Source organism: Sorex fumeus, unplaced genomic scaffold, assembly GCF_029834395.1.
Source record: "Sorex fumeus unplaced genomic scaffold, SorFum_2.1 ptg000030l, whole genome shotgun sequence".
Classification (NCBI taxonomy): Eukaryota; Metazoa; Chordata; class Mammalia; order Eulipotyphla; family Soricidae; genus Sorex; species Sorex fumeus.
Genome location: NW_026606087.1, coordinates 17,197,943 through 17,225,803, shown reverse-complemented (window position 1 = coordinate 17,225,803; position 27,861 = coordinate 17,197,943). Strand labels below are relative to the sequence as shown.

General features: G+C 59.1%; 2 protein-coding genes across 2 annotated transcripts in view; both read left to right on the top strand.

Moving 5' to 3' along the window:
• FCHSD2 (FCH and double SH3 domains 2) overlaps nucleotides 1-27,861 on the top strand; it is a 365,756-nt gene that overhangs the window by 290,454 nt on the left and 47,441 nt on the right. The gene's annotated exons all lie outside the window — the stretch shown is intronic.
• On the top strand, nucleotides 74-27,371 carry STARD10 (StAR related lipid transfer domain containing 10). The gene is made up of 7 exons (XM_056116017.1): nucleotides 74-237; nucleotides 668-983; nucleotides 22,627-22,774; nucleotides 23,421-23,524; nucleotides 24,061-24,178; nucleotides 26,467-26,519; nucleotides 26,895-27,371. The coding sequence occupies exons 2-7, from the start codon at nucleotides 777-779 to the stop codon at nucleotides 27,138-27,140; spliced, it is 876 nt and encodes a 291-aa protein (XP_055971992.1). The 5' UTR covers nucleotides 74-237; nucleotides 668-776; the 3' UTR covers nucleotides 27,141-27,371.

Below are 27,861 nucleotides of genomic sequence, written 5' to 3'. Positions count from 1 at the left end.
CCGGGGCGCCGCCCGAGGCCAGGTCCCCGCGGGCACGGGGGTGGGCGGGGGCGGGCGCTAGGACCCGGCGGGGCGGGGCGGGGCGGGGCTCCCCGCTCGGGCCGCGGTTCCCTCCGCAGCCTGGAAAACAGCGACCCGGCGCGCGGAGCCCGCGAGCCCCGGCGCCGAGCGGGGGCCCCGCGCTCCTCCCGGTCGCCCGGGGCAGCGGCGGCGGCGGCGGCGGCGCGGCGGGCACAGGTGAGCGCCCCACCCCGCAGCCCGGACGGCCGGCCGGCCCGCGTGCCCCCGCGCCCCGCGCCCCCGCGCCCCTGCACCCCCCGCACCCCTGCACCCCCCGCACCCCCCGCCCTCGCACCCCAGCCCCCCACCCCCCGCGCCTCCGACTTAGTTGAGCGCGTCCGGCAGCTCCGCGCCGCGCGGGGCCCCTCCGGAGAGGCTGTCACCGGGGGGGTCCCCCACTCCGGTCCCAGGGACGGCCCCCCGAGTAGCGCCCCCGGGATGACCCTGTGCCAGCCCGTCCTCCGTGCCCCCTCCGCGCCCCCTCCGCGCCGCGGGAGGGGGGTCGGCCCCTGCCCACCACACACGCTCCTCCTCCGGGGACCCCGGACAGCCCCACCCGCGCCCCCGGCCGGCCGCGCTGACTCGGGTCCCCAAACCGGTCTGACAGGTCCCAGGAAGGTGGCGTCAGCATCTGCAGCGGCGTCGGCGGTGTCAGAGCCTCCTAGGAGGACCCACGAGAGAGCCCGGGCTCTGGGACCTGGGCCCCGGGCTTCCCCATGGAGAAGGCAGCCGCGTCCACTGAGCCCCCAGGGCCGCGGCCAGTCCTGGGCCGCGAGAGTGTCCAGGTGCCCGACGACCAGGACTTCCGCAGCTTCCGGTCCGAGTGCGAGGCCCAGGAGGGCTGGAACCTGACCTACAGCAAGGCCGGCGTGGCTGTGTGGGTCCAGGCTTTGGAGATGGAGCGGAGTTTGCACAAGATCAAGGTAGGGTGCCCGCTGCAGGTGCAGCCTGGGAGTCGGTGTGCGGGACGGGCGGGGGTCCCCGCAGGGCCTCCGACACCTGGCTGTGCACCTGCCAGACACCAGGAGACACAGTTTGCCTGGCAAGCCCCCATGGCACAGAGATCGCCCCCCCTCCCCCTTCCCCACCCCAGGCCTGGAGAGGAGAGGAGAACTCTGGCTTTTGTGCCTACTTCTGCCCTGCTCATAGCTTCAGGGCCCCTGCTACTCCAGGTGGGATCCTGAGCCCTTGATGCCCTCATTTCTGGTCCTCGTGCCCCAAACTAGGTCTCTAGTCCCCCACACTGTCTACCTGAGGGTGCCGGGGTCTCTGATTTCTTCCTGTTCTGGCTGCTCCCTGAGGCTCCCGTGGGACTCCCCAGGGCTGGGAAGAGTGTTGGGAGGCGAGGTGGAGGGAAGCTCTTGTGTGCTGTGACCCCGCCAGCACTAACCCAGGCCCCGTTATAGAACAGGAGCAGGAGGGGGAGGGGAGCTGTGGACCCACTCCTCCCAGGGCTGTGCAGATGGAACAGAGGCCCTGGGGACTGCGGTCTGGAGGCCTGGGGGCCGCCCCAGCTCTGCCTTTGCTGTGCTTGACCCTCACTGGTGGCAGAGGGCCTCCCTCCCCTCCCTTCTCCTAGTCTTGCAGTCTCAGATGGGTGGGGGCTGTATCCCCGCAGCAGAGCCCGCACCCCGTCACCGCTCAGCCCCGGTCTTGCACTTAGCTCGGGCCTCTTGGCCTCCCTGCAGGGCCTGTGCTGGCTGCAGAGTCTGACGTCCTGTCTCCATGCCTCACGCTGTCTTAGTCATTTCCAGCTTGGTCCATCTGTCCCCGGGTGCCTTTTCGCTTGCTTGTCTGCCTTTATGACCCCATCTGCACCTGGCAGCCTGACTGTCTCTCTGCCTCCCCCCTTCTTGGGGGCCTCCCTGCTCAGCCCCAAGGACTCTGGATTGAGCACTTCCTGGGGAGGGGGGGGGGGACCTGGCTGGTGTCTGAGCACCGCGCTGTGCCTCTGAGGACATGGACAGGCCCTACCTCTTTGCACTCCAGCATCCAACCTAGGAACAGTGGCGGAAGGAGGGAGGGAAGGCAGGAAGGAGCAGAAGGACAAACTGGACGGTGAGCAAGATAGTTGTGAGGGCAGGGCTACCAGGGAGAGGCTGAAGGCCCAGTGCACCTTCCCAGTGCCGGCTCCCCAGAAGGGAGGGAAGGGGAGGTCTGAAGCCAGGCCAACACTCCCACCCCTGTGTCAACAGGGCGGAGCTGCCGCCTCCATCTGCCCTGGTTAATAAATACACCTGCCTGCCCAGGCCTGGCCCTGGCGGGTCTGGGGGCTGCCTTGCCCCACCAAACCTCTGACCACCAAATCTGAATTGGCAGGAACTTCCCTTGGTTTGTTGGGATATTTTGGTTTTGTTTTGTTTTTGGGTGTGTGTGTGGGGGGGTGAGGGGGTCATACTCGGTGATGCTCAGGAGTCACTACTGTCCCTGCACTCAGGAATTAACTCCTGGCAGGCTCAGGGGACCCTGTTGGATACCGGGATTGAAGGCAAGTTCCTCACCCGCTGTGCTCTCTCTTCTGCCCCATCGTCGGGCACCCCCCTGGGAAGTGAGGGCTGTTATAAAATCTGGCGTGGGTGACATGGCCGGACCCCAGCCTTTTAGGCTGAACAGAGGTTGGAGACGACACCAGATGACCCTTAGCATTCCATTCTGCCCCTCCCCATCCCACTCTTCTCTGGGGTGCAAGCGACGACACTGAGGCTCAGCGAAGCTCACCCCAGGGCACAGAACCAAGTCCCAGCAGAGCTGGTCTTGGTACCTGGATCTCCAGCCTCTCAGCCTAGCCCCTTCCGGTTTTCTCTGCCATTACGGTACTCCAGTTCTGCTCCCACAGAAGTGGGAGGGTGTGGGGGACAGGAAGTGAGCAAAACAGGGTCCCAAGGATGCCCTTGGTTATGGGCATCCTGAAGGCCAGCCCTGCACTGGGGATGGACCCCTCAACACTGGGAGTGGTGGTTGCTCTCTGAGTTCTCCCACCCTGTGTCTCCACGGTTCCCAGATTCTGCTCGGAGCCAGGCATGTCCCCCATCAGCTTGGTCACAGGCCAGTTTGAGGCGAGTGGGCTTGACTTCCCCTGTGACAAGCACCCAAGGCCGAGAGCGGGTGCGCCATATGCCCGAGGTCATGGGGCACCCAAAGTGGGCAGCCTGGCTGTCCGCTTGGGTTCACCTCTTAGTCAACAGGATGACATTTAACCCCAGCAGAACTCTTTGAAGGACGCTGTGTTCTCATCAGCCCTTTCTTGTTTGAGGAGCGAGAAAGCGAGGCCCCGAGAGGGGCGTGGCTTGCTGGCCAAGGTCAGGCCAGAAGCCAGCGTCCCTGGATGAGGGGGCCTCTCCTGGGCTGTATCTACATTTTTCCAGTCCCACCGTCCTCTGCCCTGGCCCCTGCCTGCTGAGCCATACAGCCCTGCGTGATCCTGGAGGGGGATAAGGAGGGGCGCAGGCCTGCCTGTCGGCTCCGTGTCTCCCCTTCCTCTCCCTGCTCCCCTCCCAGGGGTTCCTGGGGGCCTCTTGGAGCTGGGACAGAGGCAGGGCCTGCTGCTCTACTCAGCATCCCTTTCCTTCCTTGACTCTCCGCTGGCCTACTCCTGGCCTGCACTGGGCACGTTAGCGAGGTCAGGTCCTGTTCTGGGGCAGATACTGGACTTGATCCTGGGCCCATAGCTAAGGGCCACATGGACCCTGAACCTGAGTCTCCAGCCTCAGGGTCTCAGGCTCCCCGACAGCTTTCCTTAAAAGAATACTAAGTGAGGGGCTGTCATTTGCTGGGGGGGGGGGGGGTGGTCAGTGGAGGCTAGGCTCCAGTTTCTCTCCTGGTGGCCTCTGGCTCTGTGAGTGACCGTGGCAGCGAGTGGTGGGGGTGGGGTGTCACCGTTCCTTCTGAGTCAGTCATTGTTTTTGATTTTTGTTTTGGGCATGAGGGAGGCCACATCTGGCAGTGCTCAGGGCTTAGTCCTGACTCTGTGCTCAGGAATCACTACTGGTGGGACTTGGGGGAACCGTGCCGGATGCCAGGGATCGAACCCTGGTCAGCTGCGTGCAGGGCAAGTGCTGCCGCTGTCCTGTCGCTCCGCCGTGTGTGTGTCAGTCCGTTGTGTTACCTATGGCAGTCTGCAGATTAGTCTTGTCAAGGGGCCTGGGACAGCTCAGGTTGGCCTGTGCCCCTCTGGGACTCCGTGTCCCTCTCTATGGGTATTTCATGTGAGGACACTATCGTTGTCGCAGGCCAGGACCTTGGGCTAGGCTGGACCTGGTACAAGGGGGGGCAGTGAAGGTCTGGCCATTCCTCCCTGTGAGCTGTGGGCCCTGGGGGAGGGCTGAGGAGCAGGGGACAGAGAGAGCAGATGACATCATCCCACAGGGCCCGTCTGTCCTGGCGGTGCTGGGTCCTGCTGTGTGCTTGGAGGAGATTGACAGCCTGTCCCCAGACATCTCCAGTGCTGACCGGAGTGCGGCCTGACCGTCCCAGCATCCCTGCCTGCTGTGTGGCAGATGTCCCCAGAGGCGGAGACTCAGTGGGAAGCTGTCGGGGTGGACTGGGGCCCTCAGGGGCTGGGCAGGAGGGCAGAGGAGGGGGGGAGGGTTTCCTGGGGGGCTTGTGATTGAGGCCCACCGGAAGCTGTGCTGCGAGGACCTATCCCTGCTGACTTCCTGTCCTGTGACTCCACGTCCTCTGCAGGGCTCTCCGTCCCCCTGTCACTGTCTACTTGTCCCACACCACAGGCCCCCACTGAGACCCAAACTCCCATGCCACTTCCTCCTGACCCCCAGGGGGGACCCTTCGCCTCTCCCCCCCCCCCCCCCCCAAAAGGCAGAACCACCTCAGGGGCCTCTGAGTCCTTTTTTTTTTTTTTCTTTTTGGGTCACACCCGGCAATGCACTGGCGTTACTCCTGGCTCTGCATTCAGGAGTTACTCCTGGCAGTGCTCAGGGGACCATATGGGATGCTGGGAATCGAACCCGGGTTGGCCGCGTGCAAGGCAAATGCCCTACCCACTCCAGCCCCAGCCTCTGAGTCTTGAGGGGGACCTGGGTCGGGTAGCATCTTTCCCCTGAATCTTCACAACTGTCCCTCACGAGTCCCTGAGGGTAGGGGTGCAGAGGGGCATAGGTCAGGCTGTGGCAGGACTGGGGACTCTCCTGGCTCCCTGGGGCCTTGTCAGGGACTCGCCCGCCTGCCCGCGCCTGCTGTGCTTGGCCTGTGCTGTGTCATTATGGGAGGCAGCCTGGAGGCCACCCAGCTGGGCCAGAGCCCAGAGCCTGCCTGTCACCTTGGGGGTCACCCCACCTTTCCAGTTCAGTCCCCTTATCTGTGGTGGTGGGGCGGGGCTCATTCCGGCCTCTCCCTCTCGTTGGTTTGTTCCTCTTGGGACTGGCCCATTTCAGGGGTCTCTTCCTCCCTGCGGCTGGCTTTCTTCCTCTTATTCTTATCTACTTGTTTATTGGTTTTGGGGAGGCCCCACCTATGAGTGCCTGAGACCACTCCCGGCTCGATTCTCGGAGGTCAGAAAACGCTCCCATGGTGTTTGGGGAACCCACCCGCCTGCACCCAGCCCTGGAAGCTCTCCCTCACCCCTTACTTCTGCTGTAGCAGTACTTGGGGGCCAGGTGGTGGCAGGGACGGACCCCCGAGACCTTAGCCACACAAGTCCTAGGGCCCGGCCCGCCCGCCCCAGCTTCCCCCTCTCCAGGAAGTGGCAGGGTGGTGGTGGTGGTGGTGGGGGGGGGAGACACAGGAAGGTTTTTTTTTTGTTTGTGTGCCACACTCGGCAGTGCTCAGGAATTACTCCTGGCCCTGCTGGGGGACCCTTGGGGATGCCTGGGATTGAACCCTGGCCAGCCGAATGCAGCGCAAATAGCCAACTCGCTGTACTATGGCTCTGGCTTCTGGAAGGTCTTGGTAGTCTGGGCGTCATCCAGGGCTCCATGGGCCCTGGGTCCCAGGGTTAGGTCTCAGGCTCATAACTGGGCGGGTCTGACTCTGATTTGGGTGGGGGCAGCTGAAGGCAAGACCCCCTCCCCCCCAGAGCCAGGCTGAGAGGGCAGGCTTCAGAGTAGACGGGCAGGGGAGGGAGTTGGGATGGCCAAGGTTTCAGGGATGCCTCTTTTGGGAGGTTCCTGGGTTGGTCTGAGGCTGGAGGAGAGGGAGCCTGCGCGCGCACACACACACACACACACACACACACAACCATAATCCCAGGGCCTTCATGCTCGCCTCAAGCTTCCTGGGCTATGAAAGGGGCCCACGCAGCTGGCCTGGCACTCACTTCCCTCAATAGCCTCTGTACAGGTTTGGGGACAGGGGGACAATGCAGGGAGCATAAGGAGAGGGGTCCTCCCCGAGCCTTGCCTAGGAGCATTTCCAGGTGGCTTCTTCCTCCCCGGGAGCTAAGTGTACTCAGCTGAGGGGTGCTCAGGTCACCCTTTTAGGCCTGGGGCCACGGGAGAGGGGGGAAGGGCAAGACAGCTGCCAGGGGTACAATGTGAGGGCTGAGGGGGTTAGAAACTACCTGGGCGGGCTGGAGTGATAGCACAGCAGGTAGGGTGTTTGACTTGCACAAGGCCGACCCTGGTTCGATTCCCAGCACCCCATATGGTTCCCTGAGCACTGCCAGGAGTAATTCCTGAGTGCAGAGCCAGGAGGAACCCCTGTGCATCGCCGGGTGTGACCCAAAAAGCCAAAAAAAAAAGGGGGGATTGAAAAAAAAAAGAGAAAACTCAACCTAGGATTCCTGGAGGGTGCAGGGGTACGGAGATGCAGGGATGGCACCCAGAGAGGTGAGGAGGCCATGGCGGGGGCGGGGCTGGTGGTATAGTGCTCTGTAGTGTGTAAACTGTGAAGGGGGTGCCGGTGGGCTGTGACCCCGTGTGGCTGTGTGGCCCCCCAGTGGGTGGGGGTGGGTGTCCTGTCTGGGAGCCCCGCAGGCTCTGTGCCCCGGCTTCTGCTCTGGCTTTTAAACTTTAAAGAGCCGAGCCGGCTCAGTTTCCAGCCGAAAGTCTTTAAAGTTTCAGGAGATGAGGGAAGGAGGGAGGCCTGGGGACAGATGGCTTTGCTGTCCTGCCTGCACCTGTCGTTTGTCTCCATGCCCGACTGGGCCCCTTTGACTGTCGGTGCTGGGACCCCAAAGTCCAGCCCGTGCCTGGAAGCTGACAGCCACAGCCCAGGGTACCAGGGATGTCTCTCAAAGCTCTGTGCCTTGTCATTTATGGGCATTTATGGGGTTTGTGATACTCAAAGGCTACTCCCAGCCCTGTGCTCAGGAGTCGCTGCCGGCACTGCTCAGGGAACAGTGGGTCAGAATCGGGGGCCCAACCCGGGTGGCCCACTGAGCTCTTCTGTGCTCCCTTGCCTGAGAAAGTTTTACACGAACAGGGTTTAGCGGCGTATAAAACAAGTATGCAAATCAGAGATTTGCTGCGAATGAATCATATGTCATTTTACTCTAAGCTAGCCCCCCACCCCCAACAGTCAGTTATGGGGCACCCTGAGTTTAAGAAGCTGGGTTGTCCCCATCCAGCCCATCCCTCACCCTGTCCCTGGGTGCGTGAGTGAGTCCTGCTGCAGGGGAGGATGCTGTGGGGGCATGTAGAGGTGTGAGGCGCCCCCTGTCCCCTGGGGCCTCACTTTATCTTCCCTGGCACACTTTAAGGGAGTGCTCCAGGGAGGAGGGGGAAGGAAGGAGCCGGCCCAGAGCTGTGTGAGGGGGCAGCACCAAACCTCCTGTGGAGACAGGGGGCAGGTGGCCTGGGTGGGGAGACTTGGGGGGGATGGCTGAGGGATGCCACTGAGTGAACACTGCCCTCTCCGCCGCTCTGCTTCCCAGCCCTGACCTTACGCTGGCTGATGTCTCTAGAATCCCGTCCTGGAGCAGACAGTGGCTGCACATGGACATCCCCCAGCCCCCTATGCACACAGGAAATGGGGGATGAGTTACCGCCGCTGTCTCCTCTGGGGTGCCTGAAACATTTCCCCTCACCCTCTGGGTTTCATGCCCCTGGTGCGCTGGGCTCTCCCGGCCAGCGCCTGCCCGGAATGTCTGTGAGCCTCTCCAAGTCGGCGGGCCCTGAAGCAGGGAGGTGAGGAGGCTTCACGGAGGCAGAGGTCTGAGCCCCAGAGGGAGCGGGGTCCCACTGTGTCCAGCGTTCACGCTGCGGGTGATCTTTAATGAGCATGTACTGTACGCCAAGATTTGTGTGATAGCCAGGAATTTAGTGGCACGCCAGACGGATCAGATCTTGCTGTCGTGGGTTGACATCCCAAGGGGGAGACGAGTAAAATAAACAATGAGATGAGGTAGCAGATGGTGGCTGTGAGGGAAGAGGGTGTGGTGGGGTTTTCTGGCCTTCTGTGGGCGCCTTCTGTGCGCAGGGCTGGACGGCAGGTGCTGGGCTGGACGGCGCCTCTGGACCTCTGCTGACACCGGAGCACAACATCTGTGTGTGTATGTGTGTGTGTGTGTGTGTCTGCTGAATGTACATGGATCTGTAGGTGTGTGTGTGTCCCTGTGTATTTGTGTGTGCATGTATAGTGTATTGTATGTGTGCACGTGCCTGTGAGCATATGTGTGCATGTGTGTGCATCTACAAGTGTATGTGTGCCTGTTCCTATGAGTGTATGTGTACATAATAAGTGTGTATGTGCATGTGTGTGCATGTGTGCGTGTGTAAATATGTGTGCATGTCTGTATATAAGTGTCTGTGTGCATGTGCTATGTGTGCCTATGAGTGTATGTCCGCATATCTGTGTGTGCATGGATAAGTGTATATGTGCATGTGTGCATACCTGTGAGTATGTGTGCATATGTGTGTGTGCAAGTGTGTGTGTATGTGTGCATGTGTCTGTGAGTGTGTGTGTGCATGGCCTGTGTGCACGTGTAAATGTATGTGTGCATGTGTACATGCGCGTGTAAGTAGATGTGTGCTGTATAAGTGTGTGCATATGTGTGAACATGTGTGTGTGTACAAGTGATGTGTACATGTATGTGTGTGCGTGATGTGTGCATGTCTGTGTGTGCGTGTTTGTGCGTGCGCCTCCCTAAAGTTGTGTGTGTGTGTGTGTGCCTCCGCGTGCGAGCCGGGTCTGGGTTGCTGTGTGTGAGTCACACCCCCTCACTGCAGCAGAATTGTCTCTGATCCAATTATGTCTCCTCAGCTGTCTCCGGTGCCTCCCGCCCCCTGGCTCTGCTCTGGCTCTGCAGCCCTTCTCCCCTCCCTGCCTCCAGCCTCCCTTTCGGCCTCTGGCTTCTCCTGGTCTCAGCATCTGCCCCTAATGGGGTGCTTTTCTTCTGGGCGTGCCTGCCCGTCCTAGTGGCTGCTGTGGCCTCTGTCTCTGCCTGGCCCCCATCCCTGTTCAGCTCCTGACTGCAGCCCCCTCCCCTGCCTCCACCTGCACTGCCGGCGTCTATACTGGTGCGAGGGACGTGGGATGGCTCAGCCCCCGGCCCAGCTCTCCAGCCTAGTGGGGGACTAGCGGCTCTGGTGACAGCCCTCCCAAGAACTCAGCCCGGTGGGGCGGGGGTGGAGGGCGCTGGTCCTTTGGCGTCAGAGCTAGGTGGCAGGCGGGGAAGGTCGGTGCCCCCTCGGTGAGGGAGGCGTGCGGGCTGACGGGAGGGGAGGATAGCAGAGCCCAGGACACGTTGGAGGGAAGATGCTGAAGGCAGCGGGCCGAGTGCCAAGACTCTCTGCATGGGCAGTACTGGCAGCAGCTCTGAGTTCTAGAAGGCTCCCTGGCTGCAGGATTGGCCCAGGAGTTGGGGAGGAAATGTTGCAGGGAGGAGTGAGGGCAAGACAGGACCTAGCCCAGACTCCCAGCCACAGGGTGGAGCTGATGAGACAACAGGAGGGGTGGCCGGCGGCTGACCACTGGCCAGACAGGGGTGCCCTGGCGGCTGCTGAAGGGGGTCTGGGGCTCCCGAGAACTTTGGGGCAGGAGCTCTCTGGCAGTCAGGCCTGGGAGTTCTGATTGCACCTGGTTCCATGTCGTGTCAGCGTCAGCCTGTTTTGTTATGTGTCCCGGCCTCTCCCCAGCCAGAAGCAGAGGGGCTGGAGATCAGAGCCCAGGGTGGGGGGCGGGGGGAGAGGGGAGCAGAGCAGGCATGTGGGCAGCTGTCTGGGGAGGTATGGCAGCCCCTCACTCTCCACCGGCCTCAGAACAGCTCAAGTGGGGAAGGGGCGGGCTGGAGTGATAGCGAAGCAGGTAGGACACTTGCCTTGCGTGCAGCTGAATCGGGTTCCGTCCCGGGCATGCTGTATGGTGCCCTGAACATCGCCAGGAGTGACTCCTTAGTGCAGAATGAGGGGTAACCCCTGAGCTTTGCTGGGTGTGGACCCCTACCCTCAAACAAACCCCACACAAATGTGGGGAAAGATGGGACATGTGGGGCCAGACCTGCTTCCCTGCAGACAAGAGGCCAGTCCACGGCAGCTGGGAAGCCAGTGCAAGGAGGGGTGGGGGAAGGGGAGCCTCAGGGACAGGCCTCATCCCAAACCCTGCCCTCCTGGGGATTCTCTGGGTCCTCCACCAATCACAGTCCCCCAGGGGTGCCCCTCAGGGTAGGTCTTGGGTCACTCTGATGCATGGCCGGCTCCGCCTCTTGCTTTGATAAGCCACCACTGACAAATGGGCGAAGTCTTCCTCCTTCCTCCCTGGGCACCTCGGCCCAGGGAGGCCCAGGGAGGGCAATTTGCATCGAGCTGGTGCCCTGCAACCACTTGCAGAAGCGGTGAATGAATGAGCAGAAGAGTGGGAAGTTCCCAGGAAACGGCTCCAGTTCCTCTGGCCTCTTGACATCTCCCCCGGGGTCACCGGAGTGGCCCTGCTTACGTCTGCTCCACACCAGGCAGGCCGAGCCAGCTCCTCTGCCCCTTCCCCTCCTTTGCACTGGGAGCTTCCCTGCTTATCCTGCAGGAGTTCCCTCTGCCCTGCCCTGACCCCCAGGTCGAGGGTGGTGGAGGGGTCCGATCCTCTTTGACTCCATTCCCGGTCACAGCCTTGGGCGAACCTCCCTTTCCCAGGCAGCCCTGCCCCTCCCTCCCCAAGCCCTGCCCCAGGGTAGCCCCGGCTCCCAGGTCCCGGAAAGAGACTGTTTTTGGTTTGTTTGGTACCGAAGCACACCCTGTGGTGTCCAGGGGATGGAAACAGAGCAAAGCCTGCACCGCAGCCCCAACGCTCTCCCCAGGCCCCTGCAAGCCTCTTGAACTAGAAGGTGAAGGGCCATTCCTGAAAATGAAAACTGCCTCCGAGCCACAGTTCCTGAGTCGAGCTTTCTCTTGGTTCTCAGTGGCTCACACGGCCAGGTCCGGATTGTTGACTCATACAGAGTTGAGCCTTTGTTTCTGCAAAGTGGGTGACCCCCCCCCCCACCATGGTGGGAAGGGGGCGGGTGGCACTGGACCCATCCAGGGGTGCCTTGGGTAGTAGCCTAGCCTCTGGTGCAGTTGCGGGGGAGAGTTGCGGGGGAGATGATTTATGCGGGCTCATTAAAGAACAGGGATTTCCAGGGGCGCCGCTGGGTGTTTTTTTTTTTTTCTGAGAGGAGGGTGGTAGGCGTCTCTGGCCTAGGCTATGGCTCCAGTGCAACCCCGTCCTGCTGTCCAGCCATCGGTCAGCAGGCTCTGTGGGCTCCAGAAAACAGGACTGGGTACCTCCAGGCTCTCCCCGTCAGCCTGTGTCACGCGGTCAGTACCGGCTGGACCGCCACCGCCCAGCAGCTGGCCAGAAAAGCGCCTGGGGATGTGCCTTCGTCACCAACCAGGCCCTGCTGGGGCGATGGTTGTCCGATCTGTTCTTTGAATGATAAATTCAATAATATAGTCTTGGATATGGTAATAGACTTTTTTCCTCTTTTCCCTGAAAACAAATTTCTGTTCCCGGGGTTCCAGGAACTAAGTTGAAAGATAGATTTTAATGGTTTTTTTTTTTTTTAAATGTTTGCCAAATTGCTATTCAGAGTAGTGGAGCCAATTTGTGTGTTTGTGTGTGTGTGTGTGTGTGTGTGTTTTATTATGCAGGGGGAGGGTGGAACCGTACCTGGAAGTACTCTGGGGACCATATGGTGCTGGGTATTGAACCCTGACACCCCAGCCCTTCAGCCCACTCCTCAGCCCCATTGTTCACCCTGTTTTTACGGCCCCTAACTGTGTGGCAGTTTGTCTTCATAAGCTGTGGGCATTTTTGCTAATTAGCTGAGTATCATTTGGCATCTCTGTACAATTATAATTGTCCTTAGCTCTCAGAACTATTAATGATCTTAAATCAAGAGCTCCCAAAACAGCCTCTGCCCCCCCACCCCACCATGCATTTTACAGTGGCTTAAAAGCTTCATCCTTGAGATCTCAAGCCAGAGACTCTGACAGGAACCCAGGGGCTTTAAGCCGCCGCTTCTCTCTAAAGCAGCAGCATCGAGGGCCACGGTCCAGTTCCAGCTCTCAGTCACAGACAGGTGCATGTGGCTGGCTGACCCCGGTTCAATCCCCCAGGACTGCACTGCATATGGACCCCCGAGCACAGAGCTGAGAGTCCCCTTGGGCCCGGCTGAGTGTAAGTCTCAACCCCATCCCCCCCCCCACAAAGTCAGAGAAGGGGCTGGGGACACGGACCAAGAGATTGTCCCTGAGCACCACCAGCTCGTGGCACCTCCTGGTGACTCCCCTGTCTGTCCTTCCACTCCGGGGGCAGCTCTCCTGAGCACTGGCTACATGGCAGGCTCTGTGCCCGGCTGAACAAGCTTCTCCCAGTACTGCAGCGTACGTAGACAGGCAGGTGGACTTGAGGAGAGACGAAGGAGGCCTCTCGCCCAGCCTGAAGGCATTCGGGGAACCAAGAGGCTACTGAGGACGAAAATAGCCAAATAGCCACGGGCTGATGGGGGATGGGGGGGGGAGTGTCCCAGGAAGGTGGGGGTGGGGGGAAGGGCCTCAGCGCCTCACACCTACCAGCCGCTCTTCTCATCTGCCCTGGGCACGGGCAAGACCACCTCCCTGGCCTCTGCACCATCCTGGGGGCTCAATCGCACACGTCTCCCCTACCCCACACTGCAGAGGCAAGGGCAGCCGTTCCCTGGCCTCGTGGCACCTCGTGACAGTGAGCAGCTTAGGAGGACGGCATGCGTGGCCCTGCCTGCATCTGCCACAGCCTCGGTTTCCGCCTGCAGACTGGCGGGCCATTCCTGGCTGTGGGTAGTGAGGGGCAGTGGGCAGGTCAGGGCAGCCATCGGGGCATTTTTTTTTTTAAATTGTGTTAAACCGCGTTGCTTGTTGTCCCTGTGCATCAGGCAAGGGGTGGGGAATGTCCAGACCACGGGCTGTCTCAGGCCTGTGAAATCACAGGACAGACACGGGTGTGTGTCATCGGCTGCCCGCAGCCCGGCTGCCCAGATGGTACGGCCTGCGGAGGATGTGATGGAGATCCACGGCCCTGGGCGGAAAAGAGGGTCCCGCCCCTTGATCTATGTGCTGCCTTCTCTGAGGGCCTAGCAGGAAGATGCCCCCACTCCCGCAGGGGCTGAGAAACGGGAAGAGCCCCCAGGTTTGGGGCCCCAGGAAGGGCAGTTTCTGTGAGGGGCTCGATGTCTCAGCTCTCGTTGCCTTCCCCAGCCCCTCTCTGAGGGGAAATTCTCAGGCGTGATCTGTCTGGGCCTGGGGTGGGACAGTGCAGTGGCCAGCGGCATCTCAGAGGGGGCTTCCTGTGTGGACCAGTGTTGAGTTTTGGAGCAGCTGGGCCCTGCCTTTGAGCCCCGTGAGCTTGGAGGATGGGGTGGGGAGTTTTGTTGGGACAGTCCCAGAGCTCCATTCCGGAACTGCCCGCATCCTGGCTGGTGGGGGGTGGTGGGGGTGGTGGAGGTGGGGTGGGGGGAGGGGGGCGTTCATTTTAATCTCTCTTCCTTTCCGTTGTGGGATCCTCGATCTCTGGAATCCACGATGATGAGACAGACCCTGCGGCAGCGCCTCTGTCTCAGTTGGGCCAGCCGGGCCCTGCACAGGCTCTGGCACTCTGTAAAGCACCGGGTCTCTCTGGGCCTCAGTGATAGCATCTGCAGAGTGGGGCTGACACTCTGGAGAAGAGCTGGTGTCTGCTCGGAGAGTGGCCTGGTGCCCTAACAGCTGGCGGAGATGGCTGGACAGAACGCCGAGCCCCATGGGATCCAGGGTTCAGGGAGCCAATGGTTTTGAGACCGTGGCTGTGGCTTAGGCCGTGTGCTGTGTTCCTCCTCCCTCCCCGCCCCGCGCTGGGCAGGACCACTTCCTGTGATTTGAATTTGGTTCTGCTGGGAAAGGGTGATTTGCTTAGCTGTTGGCCTTTCCCAGAACTCTCTGCTGTGGTGAGCGGTCAGCATGGCTGTGGGCCGGGTCAGCCCCAGGGAGGCTTGGTTTAGGGAGTGTTTGGAGGGCCCTGGGGTTACTGCCAGGGATTCACAGCCAACCTGGCCAGGTGGGTCCATGCTTGAGTCCAGTCATAAGGTGCTGATCGGGCCCAGTGGGGAAAGGGGTCGGGGCAAGGCGGGGGGTGGGGGGGTGTCTTCATGGAGTGCTGGGGACCAAACCCAGACAGGAGCAGCTGACCTCTGAGGCATCTCCACAGCCCCACAAATAGAGTCTTTATCCTTCTCTGGCCTTAGCTTCCCAAGGGGTGATCTGCAGAGTGGGGTGCAGCTTGGGGGCAGAAAAGGTCATCTGGGCCCCTGAGTGTTGGGAATCTTCAGGGGGAGGTTTTGGCATGAGCGTCAGACAGCCTGCCCGCCCGCCACTGCCCTGCCCAGCCCTCCGAGTGCCCCGGCACCCCCTCCTCTGCCCCCCTGTGCCAGGGGCCCCCATGGCCCCATGCCTGGTCTTCTTCCTCCCACCAGAGTCTGAGCGGAAGGAGCACCGGGTGGGGAGGACACAGGCGGGGGTGGGGACAGGCTGCACTCCGGGCACCTCTGTCCTTCCTGATTTCAGCCACCAGCCCTTCAGCCAGAAATGCCCCGGTTCCCCCCCTCAGCAGTTCCAGCTCTTGTTTTCTTTTTCAGTCACTCAGGGGCTACTCCTGGCTTGGTGCTCGCTCCTGATGATGCTTGGGGGACCGTGCGCTGCTGGGGATCCCACCTGGGCCTCCTACCAGGGAAGCCTTGGAGCTCAGCCTTGGAGCCCCCTGTCTGGCCCTCAGGGCCTCTGCCTTCACACCCAGTGTCTCTCTCTCTCCCCTGTTCCTGCTGGCTCCGCTCCCGTCTCTGTACGTGCTCCAGGGGGATTCTGTATCCTTCTCTCCCCTCTGCCTTCCTTAAAGTAATTGTTTATATGATTGGTAGCTTTGGATTGAGGCAGCGCTGGCAGGGCTAAGGACTCCTCCCCGTGGTGCTCACGGGGCCAGACAGAGCCGGGGATCAAACCTTGGGCCTCAGGCATGCACAGCCTATGCTCTGGCCCACTGGCCCTTCTCCCGTTCTTTTTTTTGGTTTTAGACCAGACCCTGCGGTACTCAGGACTTACTACTCCTGGATCACTCCTGGCAGGGGACCATATGGGATGCTGGGGCTCGAACCCCGGCTGGCTGTGTGCAAGGCAAATGCTCCACTTGCTATTCTGTATTTTTTACAGGGGCCCCCTCTGGTGCAGGGCCCACCTGGGTCACAGCCTGGCTGTGCACTGTGCTAGGCATATGTTCTTCCACTCCCCCCCCCCCCAGCCTTTGGCCCCTCATAAGGGCAGGGCCCCACTGCACTCAGAGTCCAGAGGCAGAATAGAGGAAGGGAGATAAGGGAGGGCTGGGAGCAGTGTGAGGCAGGAGGTGCCTGGGTTGCAGCGTGTGAGGTGGCACATGAGGTGAATCCAGTGGAAGGGGCTGGCTGCCTGCGGGTGCCACTGAACGGGATGCTTTGGGGGAGGGAGCTCCCCAGCACAGCGGGCCTGGGGTGCACTCCCTGGGATACTTGGTCAGGCTGCATATGCCTGACGGTTTGGGGGCTCCGGCCACAAGGGCTGCCCCAGGTGTGCTCAGGGAAGCTGCAGAGTCAGGGACTGAACCCAGGGCCTGTGCTCCAGCCCGATGAACTCTCTCCCCTCCCCCCCAGGAAACTGGTTTTGAGGATTTCTATGGCCCAGGCATCTCATGTACATCAAACACAAACACTGTCCTCCCGTTTTTCATCGATTTGCTCGAGCAGGCCCAGTAACGTCTCCATTTTGAGACTTATTGTTACTGTGTTTGGCATATCAAATACGTCACGGGTAGCTTGCCAGGCTTTGCCCTGCGGGCGAGATACTCTCGGTAGCTTGGCGGGCTCTCCGAGAGAGGTGGAGGAATCGAACCCGGCTTGGCCGGGCTGGCTGCACGCAAGGCAGACACCCTACCGCTGTGCTATCACTCCAGCCCATAGCCCTCTGTAATTCCAGCATCCCAGTGAGGAGACCATTATCATCCCTATTTTTCATTAGAGGACAGGAAGCTTGGCGAGATGGGCCTGGCACCCCGGAGCAAGAGCTGAGCTGCCAGGGTTCCCCAGTCCCTAGTCCTCAGGGCTTCTTGGGACATGGGGTGCTGGGATTCGAGGAATTCTGTTCCACAGCAGATGCGGGGGGGGGGGGCGGGGGGCTCATTCTGTAGTGTTCTCTGGCTTCACTTATCTGGTCCTCAGTTTTTGCAGCTGTGAAATGGCTGCAGATCAGCATCCCTGCTCTGTCCTAGGCATTAAAGTCTAGAGCTGGAGTGACAGTAAGTGCCAGCAAAACATCATCCCATATGGTCTCCCGAGCGCTGCCCTGAGCACCGAGTTGCCCAACCCACTACACGACCCACCCTCACAAAATAAAATTGTGGGGCCGGAGCGATAGTACAACCAGTAGAGAATTTCCTTGCACATGGCAGACCTAGGTTTGATCTCCGGCATCCCATCTTGGTCCACCCGAGCCTGCAGGAGTAATTCCTGAGTGTAGAGCCAGGAGTAACCTTTGAGCACTGACATGGGTGACCCCCAAACCAAACAATCACTGTCACTGTCCTCCCGTTGTTCATCGATTTTGCTCGAGCAGGCCCAGTAACATTGTGAGACTTGTTGTTACTGTGTCTGGCATATCGAATACGTCACGGGTAGCTTGCCAGGCTTTGCCGTGTGGGCGAGATACTCTCCGTAGCTTGCTGGGCTCTCCGAGAGGGGCGGAGGAATCGAACTCGGGTCGGCCATGTTGGCCACTTGCAAGGCAAACGCCCTACCCGCTGTGCTATCGCTCCAGCCTCACCAAACAATAAATAAATAAAATTTAGAAGAGTCTTTGTAGCTGAGACTGGTTCCTTGGCTGGGCTACTCCCTCCGCTCCCCTCCTCCCATCTGGTTTCCATGCAGGAGAGGCTCCCTGGCCGCTGACCACAATGACTGAGTGCTGCTCAGGGCCCAGTGGCCGTGACTTGGAGGGGAGAGCGAGCTCAAAGCACTGAGGCCTGGGCTCCATCCTCTGTGCTGCAGGTATTGCTCGGAAGGATTCCTGAAGGTGACGCTGGAAGCAGGGCTCCCTACACTGCTGGGTGCGACCCAAGAACAGAGAGGGGAAAAACAGAGACTTATGCCTGTCTTCGTATGGCCCCGCCCACTGGGTGCTCTCAGGTGACGCAGGACTCCCCGGGCCTCTTAGAATTTCACCTTGCTGGTGCCCAGGTGTGGCAGCAGGCTGGCTGGGCAGGAACAATGCGGGATGTCATTTTCTCCACCCAGCCTGGCTCTGCTGCCTCCTGGGGTCTGCTGGGAGAGACAGGCTGGGAGCCAGGGTGACGCGGGAGGGTTGAGTACGTGTGAGGACTCTCGGAAACGGGCTGCAGGCCTGTCTCGGTTACCTCCCTGCTGTACCCGCCAGGCCCAGGGGCCCACTGCCCCAGCACCTCCCTGCTGCTGCCTGTTTCCTGAAGAGTCTGCCAGCAGCCTAGAGGGTGGCTTGTGGCACAGCAGTTGCCTTGCAGGTGAGAGGCCCTGGGTTCCATCCCCGGCACCACACACACGTACACACAATTCTGTCACCGACCTGGAAGACTTTTCTGGGTTCTCACTCTTAAAATGTTACAAAAGGGGGCGGGAGAGATAGTACAGCGGGCAAGGCACTTGCCTGCACATGGCTGACCAGGGTTCAATCCCCAGCACCCTGGATGGTCCCCTGAGACTTGCTAGGAGCGATCCCTGAGCACAGCCAGGTATGGCCCCAGCGCCCCCCCCCCCCCTTAAAAATATCGAAGAAATAGTATAATGGGTTAGGGGCTTGTTTGCAGGATCCGGGTCTATCCCTGGCACTGCATGCATATGATCTCCTGAGCAGCACTAGGAGTGATCAGGGCAGAAGCCTGAGCACTGCTGGGTGATGGCCACCTCTGTGCCCCCAAATGATATCCAGGGGCTGGAGAAATGTATAAGGGTTAAGGTGCTTCCAAGTGGCTGACACCAGTTCAATCTCCCGCGTACCGAGCTGAACCCTCCCACCAAACAATACATTATGCAGAGCTTTGACTCAGGGTCTTGCAGTTCCTCGTGTTCTGCTACGGTCGGTCTGCAGTCCCAGAGAGAGCCTCAGAGCCAGGCACCTCCACAGCCCTAATCACGGAGTCCACAGGGGGAAGGGGCCGTGCTCGGGGGTCATTCTCTGCAGTGCCTGAGGGTCCTACCAAGCATGGTTCTGGGCCCGCGCACCGCCATGCACCCCTGTCTAGGATAATGTGCTCATGGCCTCAATGAAGCTAAACCAGCTTCCAGTCTTGGTTTTAGTTCTGCTCCCTGCCGAGTTCCCCACTCCCCCTGGATGGTGCAGAGTGCAGGAAGACACTTTCACTCCCTGCTTTGCCGCTGGCCCGCTGCATGATCGGGCAATCCCCTCCATCTTCAAATCCCCAGTGTCTCCTATCTGTGACAAGGATAATGTGGGCTCAGGGGCCTTGGAGGTGCAGTTCCTGGCTGGCCACACAGCCTCTGCGCAGGCGTGGAAGCTGACAGCAGTGACAACCCCAGTCTGTCTTCTCCTGTGCTTTTTTTCACCATTCTGGACTTCCCTTGATCCATTCATGCACACAGGCACACACTCAAAACATTCACACTCACACACACTTCAGTCACATTCATTCACTCTCCTTCATTCACTAATTCACTCACACTCATTCACTAACTTTCACTCTCCTTCGTTTACTCAAATTTCATGAGGCTCCAAGTAGTCTTTCCTGGTCTTTCTCACCCCTGACACTGAGACCAGTTATGTTGAAAACTAACCCTCGTTTTGGGTTTGTCCAATTTTCTTTTTTGTTTTGGTCTGCTGGATGTTGGGGTGAGGGACAACATCCAGCAGTGCTTGGGGTTGCTCCAGCGGTTCTCAGGGGAGCAACCAGGCAGTGCTGGGGATGGAATCTGGGGCCTCTGACGCAAAGCATGTGCTCAACCTCTTTTTGTTTTTCGTTTTCTTTTGGTTCTGGGCCACACCTGACTGGCCTCAGGGCTTACTCCTGGCTCTACACTCAGGGATCACTCCTAGCAGTACTGGGGGTGGGGTTGGGGGGGGACCATAATGGATGCTGGGGATTGAACCTGGGTCATCCACATGCAAGGCGAATGCCCTACCTGCTGTACTATGGCTCAGGCCTGTGCTCAATCTCTTAGGCATCTCACTGCTCTTTGTGTGTGTGTGGTGTTTCCTTAATCCTAGATGGAGATCATTCCTCTTTGGTGGGAATATTTGCTTTGTGTCCGATTGAACAGGCACCCGAGCAGGGACTTCCACTTTGACTATATGATCGAAGTGGTCCCTGCCAGACTTCCCTACTCTGAAGTAACTCGTGTTCTCTTTGTAATGAACTTCTGATTGGAAGTTACCATGAAGCTATGTAAAGACCCTGTTCCTCATTGAAGAGTCCATGTATGGGACAGAATTCAAAGGGCTGAAGTGCATGCTTTGAAATCAAGAACCCCAGGAGCAATCACTGGAATTAAATTCGTAAGTGCAGGGAATATCCCCTAAGCACCACAAGGTGGGACCTCCAAACCAGACCTTTCTCCCTTGAGAAAGCCTTGGGAAACCCACGGGCAATGGATCCTGGAGTCAGTGAGCCTCGGGCTAGCTCCTGTCTGCTCTGGGCAAGGTCCGTTCTCTCTGGGAACTTCCTTTCTTTCGGAAACAATCAGATGTTCAGTCTTGGGGCCAGAAAGGTGGAATGGGGGTAAGGCATTTGTCTTGCACACCCTACCTGGTCCCCCAGCACTGCAAGGAGTGATCACTGAGCCCTGCTGGGTGTGATTCAACACATATGCGCATACACACACACACACACACACATCCTAGGCTCATCTGTTTGTTCCAATCAGTCCCTGGAGCTGCCATTTCTCTGAGGTGGCCCTCTGATATCAGGCGGCAGAGAGGAGTCCCACAGTTCCCCTGGGGCCATGCTCTGGGTGTCCTCCCTCTGCCCCTGCCCAACGTGTCCTCACTACTAGGGCACCCACCTTTCATACTGAGTTTCTCCAGGAAGCCTGATGCTCCCACTTTCCCTGGCATGGCTGACCACCACCTCTGTATCCCTGCTGGCCTCCTTCCTATTTCCACTGATCTCCCCCCAACTGGAGGCTTCTCAGGGACAGCCTCAGGGGTGCCCACACAGGCTGGAGCTAGGATGTGGTTCCGGGGCTGGGCTCCTCACATCCCCTCACAGAGAAGAGGGTAGAGGGAGATAACTGGTTTGGGTCCTGCAGGTGTCCAGGCTGGAGTGTCCTGGAGCTTGGGATTCTGTCATGGCGGTGCTGTGGTGGACGGTGGCTGGCCCGTGGCAGAGCGCCTGGCTGGCATGGGTCATTGTCCTCACAGAACCTCAGGGGGCCTTTACATTGAAGGGTTTTTTTTTCCCCCCCATGATTGCAGAAGCAGTCCTGTACATTGTAGAAAACAAGAAACACGAACTGCAGCAAGAAAACCAAGAAATGACGCTGTACATTCTGTTTCGCAACCTGCTTTGTTTGCAGCCAGCCACCTCGCGTTTTGTTTTAGTACATTTTCAACGCAGCTGATACTCAGACCATATGCGCATTTCTCCATCTGTCCCAGCTACAAGCCCTAAAAGCTGTTGTGTCCAAGCCGCTCCTTTTATTTCACAGTGTTTTGTCAGCCAGGCTGGTCTGGTCCCTCCCTTATGAGCCCGCAGAGGTGCTGGTGGCCCAGCCCTGCAGCTGGTGTCCTGCCCTGACTTGTCCTGCAGATATGGTATTGTTTTGGTGTCATTTAGCTGGATCTCTTGTCCCCTGCATTTTCTGCTAAAGGGTGAGCAAGGACTGGGACTTGCTGCATCCTGGAGGCTGAGAATGTTCGAGATGTAGGCACTGGTGCCCGCCCTGAGTTCCCCTTCGTCCTACCTAGGCCTTTCCCAAGGCTGAGGAGTCAGAGTGATCCCTTCCCCCTCATGGCAGCGTGCAGGCATCTCCTTCTGTGTTCAAAGTAAAATAAAACATGAAGTTCCCTGGCTACCGGGTGAGTGCCTAGTGTTGAGAGGCCTTATAAATAAATGACCCAAGAAGAGTCAGAGGGCTAGAACAGAGGTTAAGGTGCTTGCCTTGCATATGGCCAATCCAGGTTCAATCCCCACACCCCACAGTACCCCAGTCACCGCCAGGAGTGATCCCTGAACACAGTCAGCGGTAAGCCTTGAGCACTGCCAGGTGTGACCCCCAAAATAAATTGTAAATAAATGATCCATGAAGATTGATTTAATTTGCTGAGGGGGCAGCCTGAGCACTTAACGCAAGAAGGAAAACAAATCTCACAAGTACACAGGCTGCGTTTCAGCTTGCTGAGTACAAAACTAGGGAAGCTTGGTCTTTTTTTTAATACTCCCAGCGCTGCTGTTTTCCAGCTGAGTGACCTCAGACAAGCAACTTAACCTCTCTGTACCCTCAAGTTCCTCCTTGGATTTCTTGTCCTACAGAGTTGTTATGAGCGTTAAGTCGCAAAGGCACCAGTAGCTATTTTTTTCCCCTGTTTTAGTTGGGAACCTCTCTGAGAGCAGAATAATAAAGATAAATAAATCCTGGAATGTTCATTGAATGAAGAGAAAAACAAGGACAACATAAAGGGGAGGAGGGTGGTGGTGGTGAAGCACTTACCCGGCATGTGTGACACTCTGGCATTGCAAAAATAAATAAAAAAGAACAAACTGTGACCAGGTGATACATAGCCTGGGGGGGGGGGGGGGGGACATCATCCATTTAGGCTTTGGCTGTTGCTGTTCATTTGTGCTGTCACTGAACATGTACCCAGAACCGGACTCTGTGCTAATCCTCTACCCACGAAGTTCTCGGGGCACAAGTCTGGGGAAGTGCAGAGAGAGGGGAGGGTATAGGGGTGAGGGGAGAGGTCTATGAGGGCTGAGAACAGGGAGGTGATGCTGAGTACAGGGGCTCCCTGGGTTCTGGCTCAGGCAGCTTCTGGAGCCTTGGGCAGGACTTGTGGCCAGAGGTGAGCCCACAGGCCTCAGAGGCCCCTGATCCTCTCTGTTGCCCTCTCCCTCTCCACTTTCCCGTCATCCCTCTGGTCTTCCCTCCTCTGTGCCGTGCATCCCTAACAACCGTGTGTCTCTCTGCAGTGCCGGATGGAGTGTCGCGATGTGCCTGCCGAGACCCTTTACGACGTCCTACACGACATTGAGTACCGAAAGAAATGGGACAGCAACGTCATTGAGACTTTCGACATTGCCCGCTTGACAGTCAACGCGGACGTGGGCTACTACTCCTGTGAGGGGGCACCAGCGCGCCTGCCCCCCCCCCCCCCGCGACCCTCACCTCCGTCCAGGCCTCCCACCCTCCCTCTGCTGCACTGGCTGGTCCTCTCGCACTCACACTCCTACAGTCTGTGGGCGGGAATGCAGTCTGGCTGCCCGGGCCCCCCACCCACACCCTTTCTCTCTCTCTCTCTCACACACACACACACACACACACACACACACACACACACGTACATTCACATCGCCACCAGCCAGGCTAGGGCTGGAAAGACAGTTCAGCAGGTAGGGTGTTTGCCTTGCATGCAACCCACCTGGCACTGCAGATGGTCCCCTGAGCCCTGCCAGAGCACGGAGCCAGGAGTAAGCTCTTAGCATCACCTGGTGCTAAACAGATCACATCTGGCTCCCCCCCCACCCCCCAACCCAAGAAACAACACAACACAACTGGCCAGGCCTGCAAAGGAAGGGCAGGGGAGGCGGTAAAGAGGAGCATGGCAGAGGTGGGAAGGGAGAGAACTCTTTGTCCCTTTTGGGAGGGTGCCTGCTGGCATGCAGAGCTGGCAGTTACGAAGGTGTCCCGGCATCTCTCTCTGCCTGGCAACTCCCTCCCGGGCAAGCAAGCAGGCAGGATCTGACCTGTCACTTGCCCTCCACAGGGAGGTGTCCAAAGCCCCTGAAGAACCGCGACGTCATTACCCTGCGCTCCTGGCTGCCCATGGGCACCGATTACATCATTATGAACTACTCGGTCAAGCATCCCGTGAGTCGCACTGCCTGCTCCCTGCTGCGCCGGCCAGACTGGCATGGGGAGAACACTCTGATTCCTCCCTGCACAGTGTGAATGATGACACTCTCCCCCTTCCCCAACGCGGGGACTTTCAACCCCATGAGGACAGGGTCGAGGGGCCCCCACGGTGGGCCAGTGCGTTGGCCAGGGTGGGGGAGTGTAAGAGGTGAGAGATGGTGCCCTCTGAGGAGAGGCCGCTTGACTGCCATGCAGGTGGATGGGCAGGAGTAGCTGGCCAGGGTGAGGGTGTGAGTGCAGGTGCCCCTCTGTGTGCTCAATAACCTTCCCCAGGAGAGCAGGACAAGCGTAAGGTAGGTGAGGACCACCTGCCCTGGCCCGACTCCTGCTTCCTCTCCCTTCCCCGTCAGACCTCCAGTGGGAGTGGAAACTGTGTCAGTGCATGTATGCGCGTATGTGTGTGTGCACATATGTGTGCTATGTGTGTGTACCCACAGACACCCCACTTCCCCTCCGGTCTCATCTCATCTCCTTGTACCTTCCATTCCCAGAAATACCCGCCTCGGAAAGACTTGGTCCGAGCCGTGTCCATCCAGACGGGCTACCTCATCCAGAGCACGGGGCCCAAGAGCTGCGTCATCACCTACCTGGCTCAGGTGGACCCCAAAGGTGAGGGAGGGTGTGGCCCTGAGCCCAGTTAGGCAGGACCCTTCCCTGTGCCACTGGAGATGGGCTTGATCGACTAGGGAGTCAGCAGGGCCTCTTTGAGGAGCAGTTTTCTATATGTGAGGGCACAGGTGTCCCAAACACCATTTGAACTGAGACTTCCCAGTGGTCTGAAAAGCAGGGCCAGGGTGTGGGTGCTGCACCCCAAAAGAGTTCAGGCTTTCCACCTGACTCCCCTTCTCTGGCCTGCTCCCTACTGTCCACCTGGTCCACATTCTGGGCCCATCTGGAGGCTGCAGTTTACAAGCCTTAGTCCTCCTACCCCATTTTTTTGTTTGTTTGTTTGTTTTTGCTTTTTGGGTTACACCCGGCGATACTCAGGGGTTACTCCTGGCTCTACACTCAGGAATTACTCCTGGTGGTGCTCGGGGGACCATATGGGGTGCTGGGAATCGAACCTGGGTTGGCCACGTGTAAGGCAAACACCCTACCCGCTGTACTATCACTCCAGCCCCAGTCCTCGTACCCCTTTGGGAAGACCCTGTCCGCGATGTCACTGGTGTGAGGACCACATCACCCACTCTGCTGAGTTCTAGGTCTAGCATTGCGGGTCTCCTGGGCAGCTCCCTTTGGATCTTGAAATCAGTCCCCGTGTCCCTGGCTAAGTTCCTCACTCTCTCCCACCAAGCTTGGCCCTGCACCTGTGTCTTCGCCTCTTGCTCCGACCCAGGTCAAGAACAACGTGTGTTCCTAGGCAGCTCTCTTAAGTCCACAAACATGGCCCTTGATTCTTTGAGGCCACCCCTGGCGATGCTCAGGGGTTACTCCTGGCTCTGTACTCAGGGATCACTCCTGGCAGTGTTCAGGAGACCATATATGATGCCAGAGATCGAACCTGGGTCAGCCGTGTGCAAGAGAAGAGCCTTAACCGTGTACTGTCTCCAGCAACTCTGATTCTTTTTGATTCTGCTCCTGGGTAGCTTCAGAATCTGATTCTCTTCCCACCTAGCCACCTTGTCTGGCCAGACCACTCACCAGAAGAAGTTTTCCAAACTGCTCCTATGCCCTGACTCTTGCAGGGGCAAGAATCTCGTGCTAGATGGCTAGGACTCTTGTAGACCTTCTCACACCTATTTCTAGTGTAGCCTAGAAATACCTGCTGATGCACCCTCTCGGGCTGCTCCAGATACCACCTCCCTGTCCCAGAGACCCAGGATGGCAGTGACTCCAGGCTCCGTGGGCCCATTCTTCTCTCGCAGGGCAGTTGCCACACTGTTGGGACCCCTCAGACAGTCCCCAGGGCTGGCACTGTGGAGTGAGTGAATGGATGGAAGGACAGATGCACATAGCATTACTAGGCACAGTACTTGACTCACATCTGTGCAGCCACCCTGAACATTTTTATTTATTAATTTTGGTCTTGGGCTCATAACTAGTGCTACTCAGGGGCTATTCCTGGCTCGTTGCTCAGGAGTGTGCTTGGGGTGGACCATAGGTAGTGCCAGGGATTCAAACGTGGATTGCTGGAGGTGTGGCTGCACGCAAGGCAAATGCCTTATCCCTGTACTACTGTCTCCAGGGCCCACCCAGATTGAGTGTGTGGAGTGCCAGAGGGCAAGTGGGAATGAAAAGGTGGACAGGCAGGCTGTGGATTTCAGGCCAGAGCAGGCTGGGGTGTCGGTTCAGATGCCCCTGAGGTCAGGCAGGCAGCAGGCAGGGGGGTTCCTGGGGCAGGGGGCAGAGGAGTGCTAGCCTCTGGGGTATTGGTGAAGGCTTGGCCAACTCAAGGGTTGTCAGTCGACAGGGGTGGTGAGGGGGGATCCCGAGGGCTAGAACTGCAACCCACACGCAGCCGGGATCCGCAGGGACCCTGTGGTTTTCTTCTGTGTCCTTTGGGACTCAGCAAAGTGGGGGGTGGAGTGGGGCACGGAGGAAACAGCTTTGAGCTTTTTTTTTTTTCTTTTTGGGTTATACCCGGCAATGCACAGGGGTTACTCCTGGCTCATGCACTCAGGAATCACCCCTGGCGGTGCCCGGGGGACCATATGGGATGCTGGGAATCAATCCCGGGTCGGCCACGTGCAAGGCAAACGCCCTACCCGCTGTGCTATCACTCTAGCCCCGACAGCTTTGAGCTTTGGTGGAAAGAGAGCGAGGCCAATAGAGTCAGAGGTTTTCTCCCAGGGCCCCCTCCCCCAGGGACGAGGGCGATCCTCCCAGGCTGGGGCTGGGGGCTGGCTTCCAGACGCCCCACCTTCCTTCTGTCCTCACTCCCTTCCCCGCCCTCACAGGCTCCTTACCCAAGTGGGTGGTGAATAAATCTTCTCAGTTCCTGGCTCCCAAGGTGAGTGGCCCCGAGACTGGGTGGGATGTGGAAGCCCAGAGGAGTCCGGGTGGAGGCGGAGCGGACGGCGAGGGAGTTGGGGCGTGAGGGGCGTGGCTAGAGCAAGGGGCGTGGCTAGAGCGAGAGGCGTCGCTAGCCGAGGGAGGGGCTAGAGGCGGGGCGTGGCTAGAGAGGAAAGGCGGGCTTAGGGCTCAGGGGCGTGGCTAGAGCCCAGGGGCGGGGTTAGAACCCAGGGCCGAGTTGGGAAAACCCGACCGAGTCCGGGTTCCGCGGGCTGGGCAACTGGGCTGCCGGGGAAATGGGGAAGCCCTAGTCCCATACTCCTCGCCCCTTGACCTGTCCGATTCTGACTCCGGCCTTGCCGCGGGCTCTCAGGCCATGAAGAAGATGTACAAGGCGTGCGTCAAGTACCCCGAGTGGAAGCAGAAGCACCAGCCGCACTACAAGCCCTGGCTACACCCGGAGCAGAGCCCCTTGCCGAGCCTGGCGCTGTCGGAGCTGTCAGTGCAACACGCGGACTCGCTGGAGAACATCGATGAAAGCACGGTGGCGGAGAGCAAGGAGGAGCGCGTGGGGGGTGCAGGTGGCGAGGGCAGTGACGACGACACCTCGCTCACCTGAGCCCTGCACCACGGCAGGGACCGAGACGAGACAGGGCGACAGGGCGGAGCCCCGGAGCGGTGAACCCTCCCGGCTTTCTCCCCCTCCCCCACCCTGCGCCTCTGGGGGACCCTGGGCTCCTGTCCAGGCTGGCGCCGCGGTGTGACTGGACACAACCCGGAATAAACAATCCCACAGCCTCAGCCGGCTCTTCGCTGTGCCCCTTTGGAAAAGTTCATTTTGTTAACTTTATTGTTGATTCTGTCTTTTATTTCCCCTCGTGGAGCTGGGGTTTGGGTCACTCTTATTCCTGCCCACGGTGTTCACTCCACCCTCTGCTCAGGTTGTGGGGGTGACCTTGCATTGCTCTAAGAGGGCAGTTCTGGCCCGGGTGCAGTGGATGGGGTTCTGCTGTGTGAGCTCCTGACCCTTGGTCCAGGAGGCGGAACCAACACTCCTGTCACTGCAGAATGGAAAGGGAGGGGTCCTGGGTCGTAGTGCAACAGGACTGAAAGTTGGGTCCAGCTTGTTCTGCAATAAAGACGTCGACTCTAGTGCCATGGCAGGACTGGGAGCAGTGATTCAAGCCCTCCTTTAGTTGTTTTATGTCTTGGAAGAATCAAGCCCAGGGACTTACGCAAGCCAAGTCCTCTACACTCAACCACATCCTCGGACCCTGTCCTGTATTAAAGTGGGGCATGGGGAAGAGGGGAGGAGGGGCCCCAGTCCCATGCTTGTGGTC

Bases quoted from the DNA above. Each gene is read 5' to 3' on its own strand.
- STARD10 (XM_056116017.1), top strand. From the start codon at position 777: ATGGAGAAGGCAGCCGCGTCCACTGAGCCCCCAGGGCCGCGGCCAGTC. The intron at 24,179-26,466 runs GTGAGGGAGGGT...CCGCCCTCACAG, and splicing joins GGCTCAGGTGGACCCCAAAG to GCTCCTTACCCAAGTGGGTG. The intron at 26,520-26,894 runs GTGAGTGGCCCC...GCGGGCTCTCAG, and splicing joins CTCAGTTCCTGGCTCCCAAG to GCCATGAAGAAGATGTACAA.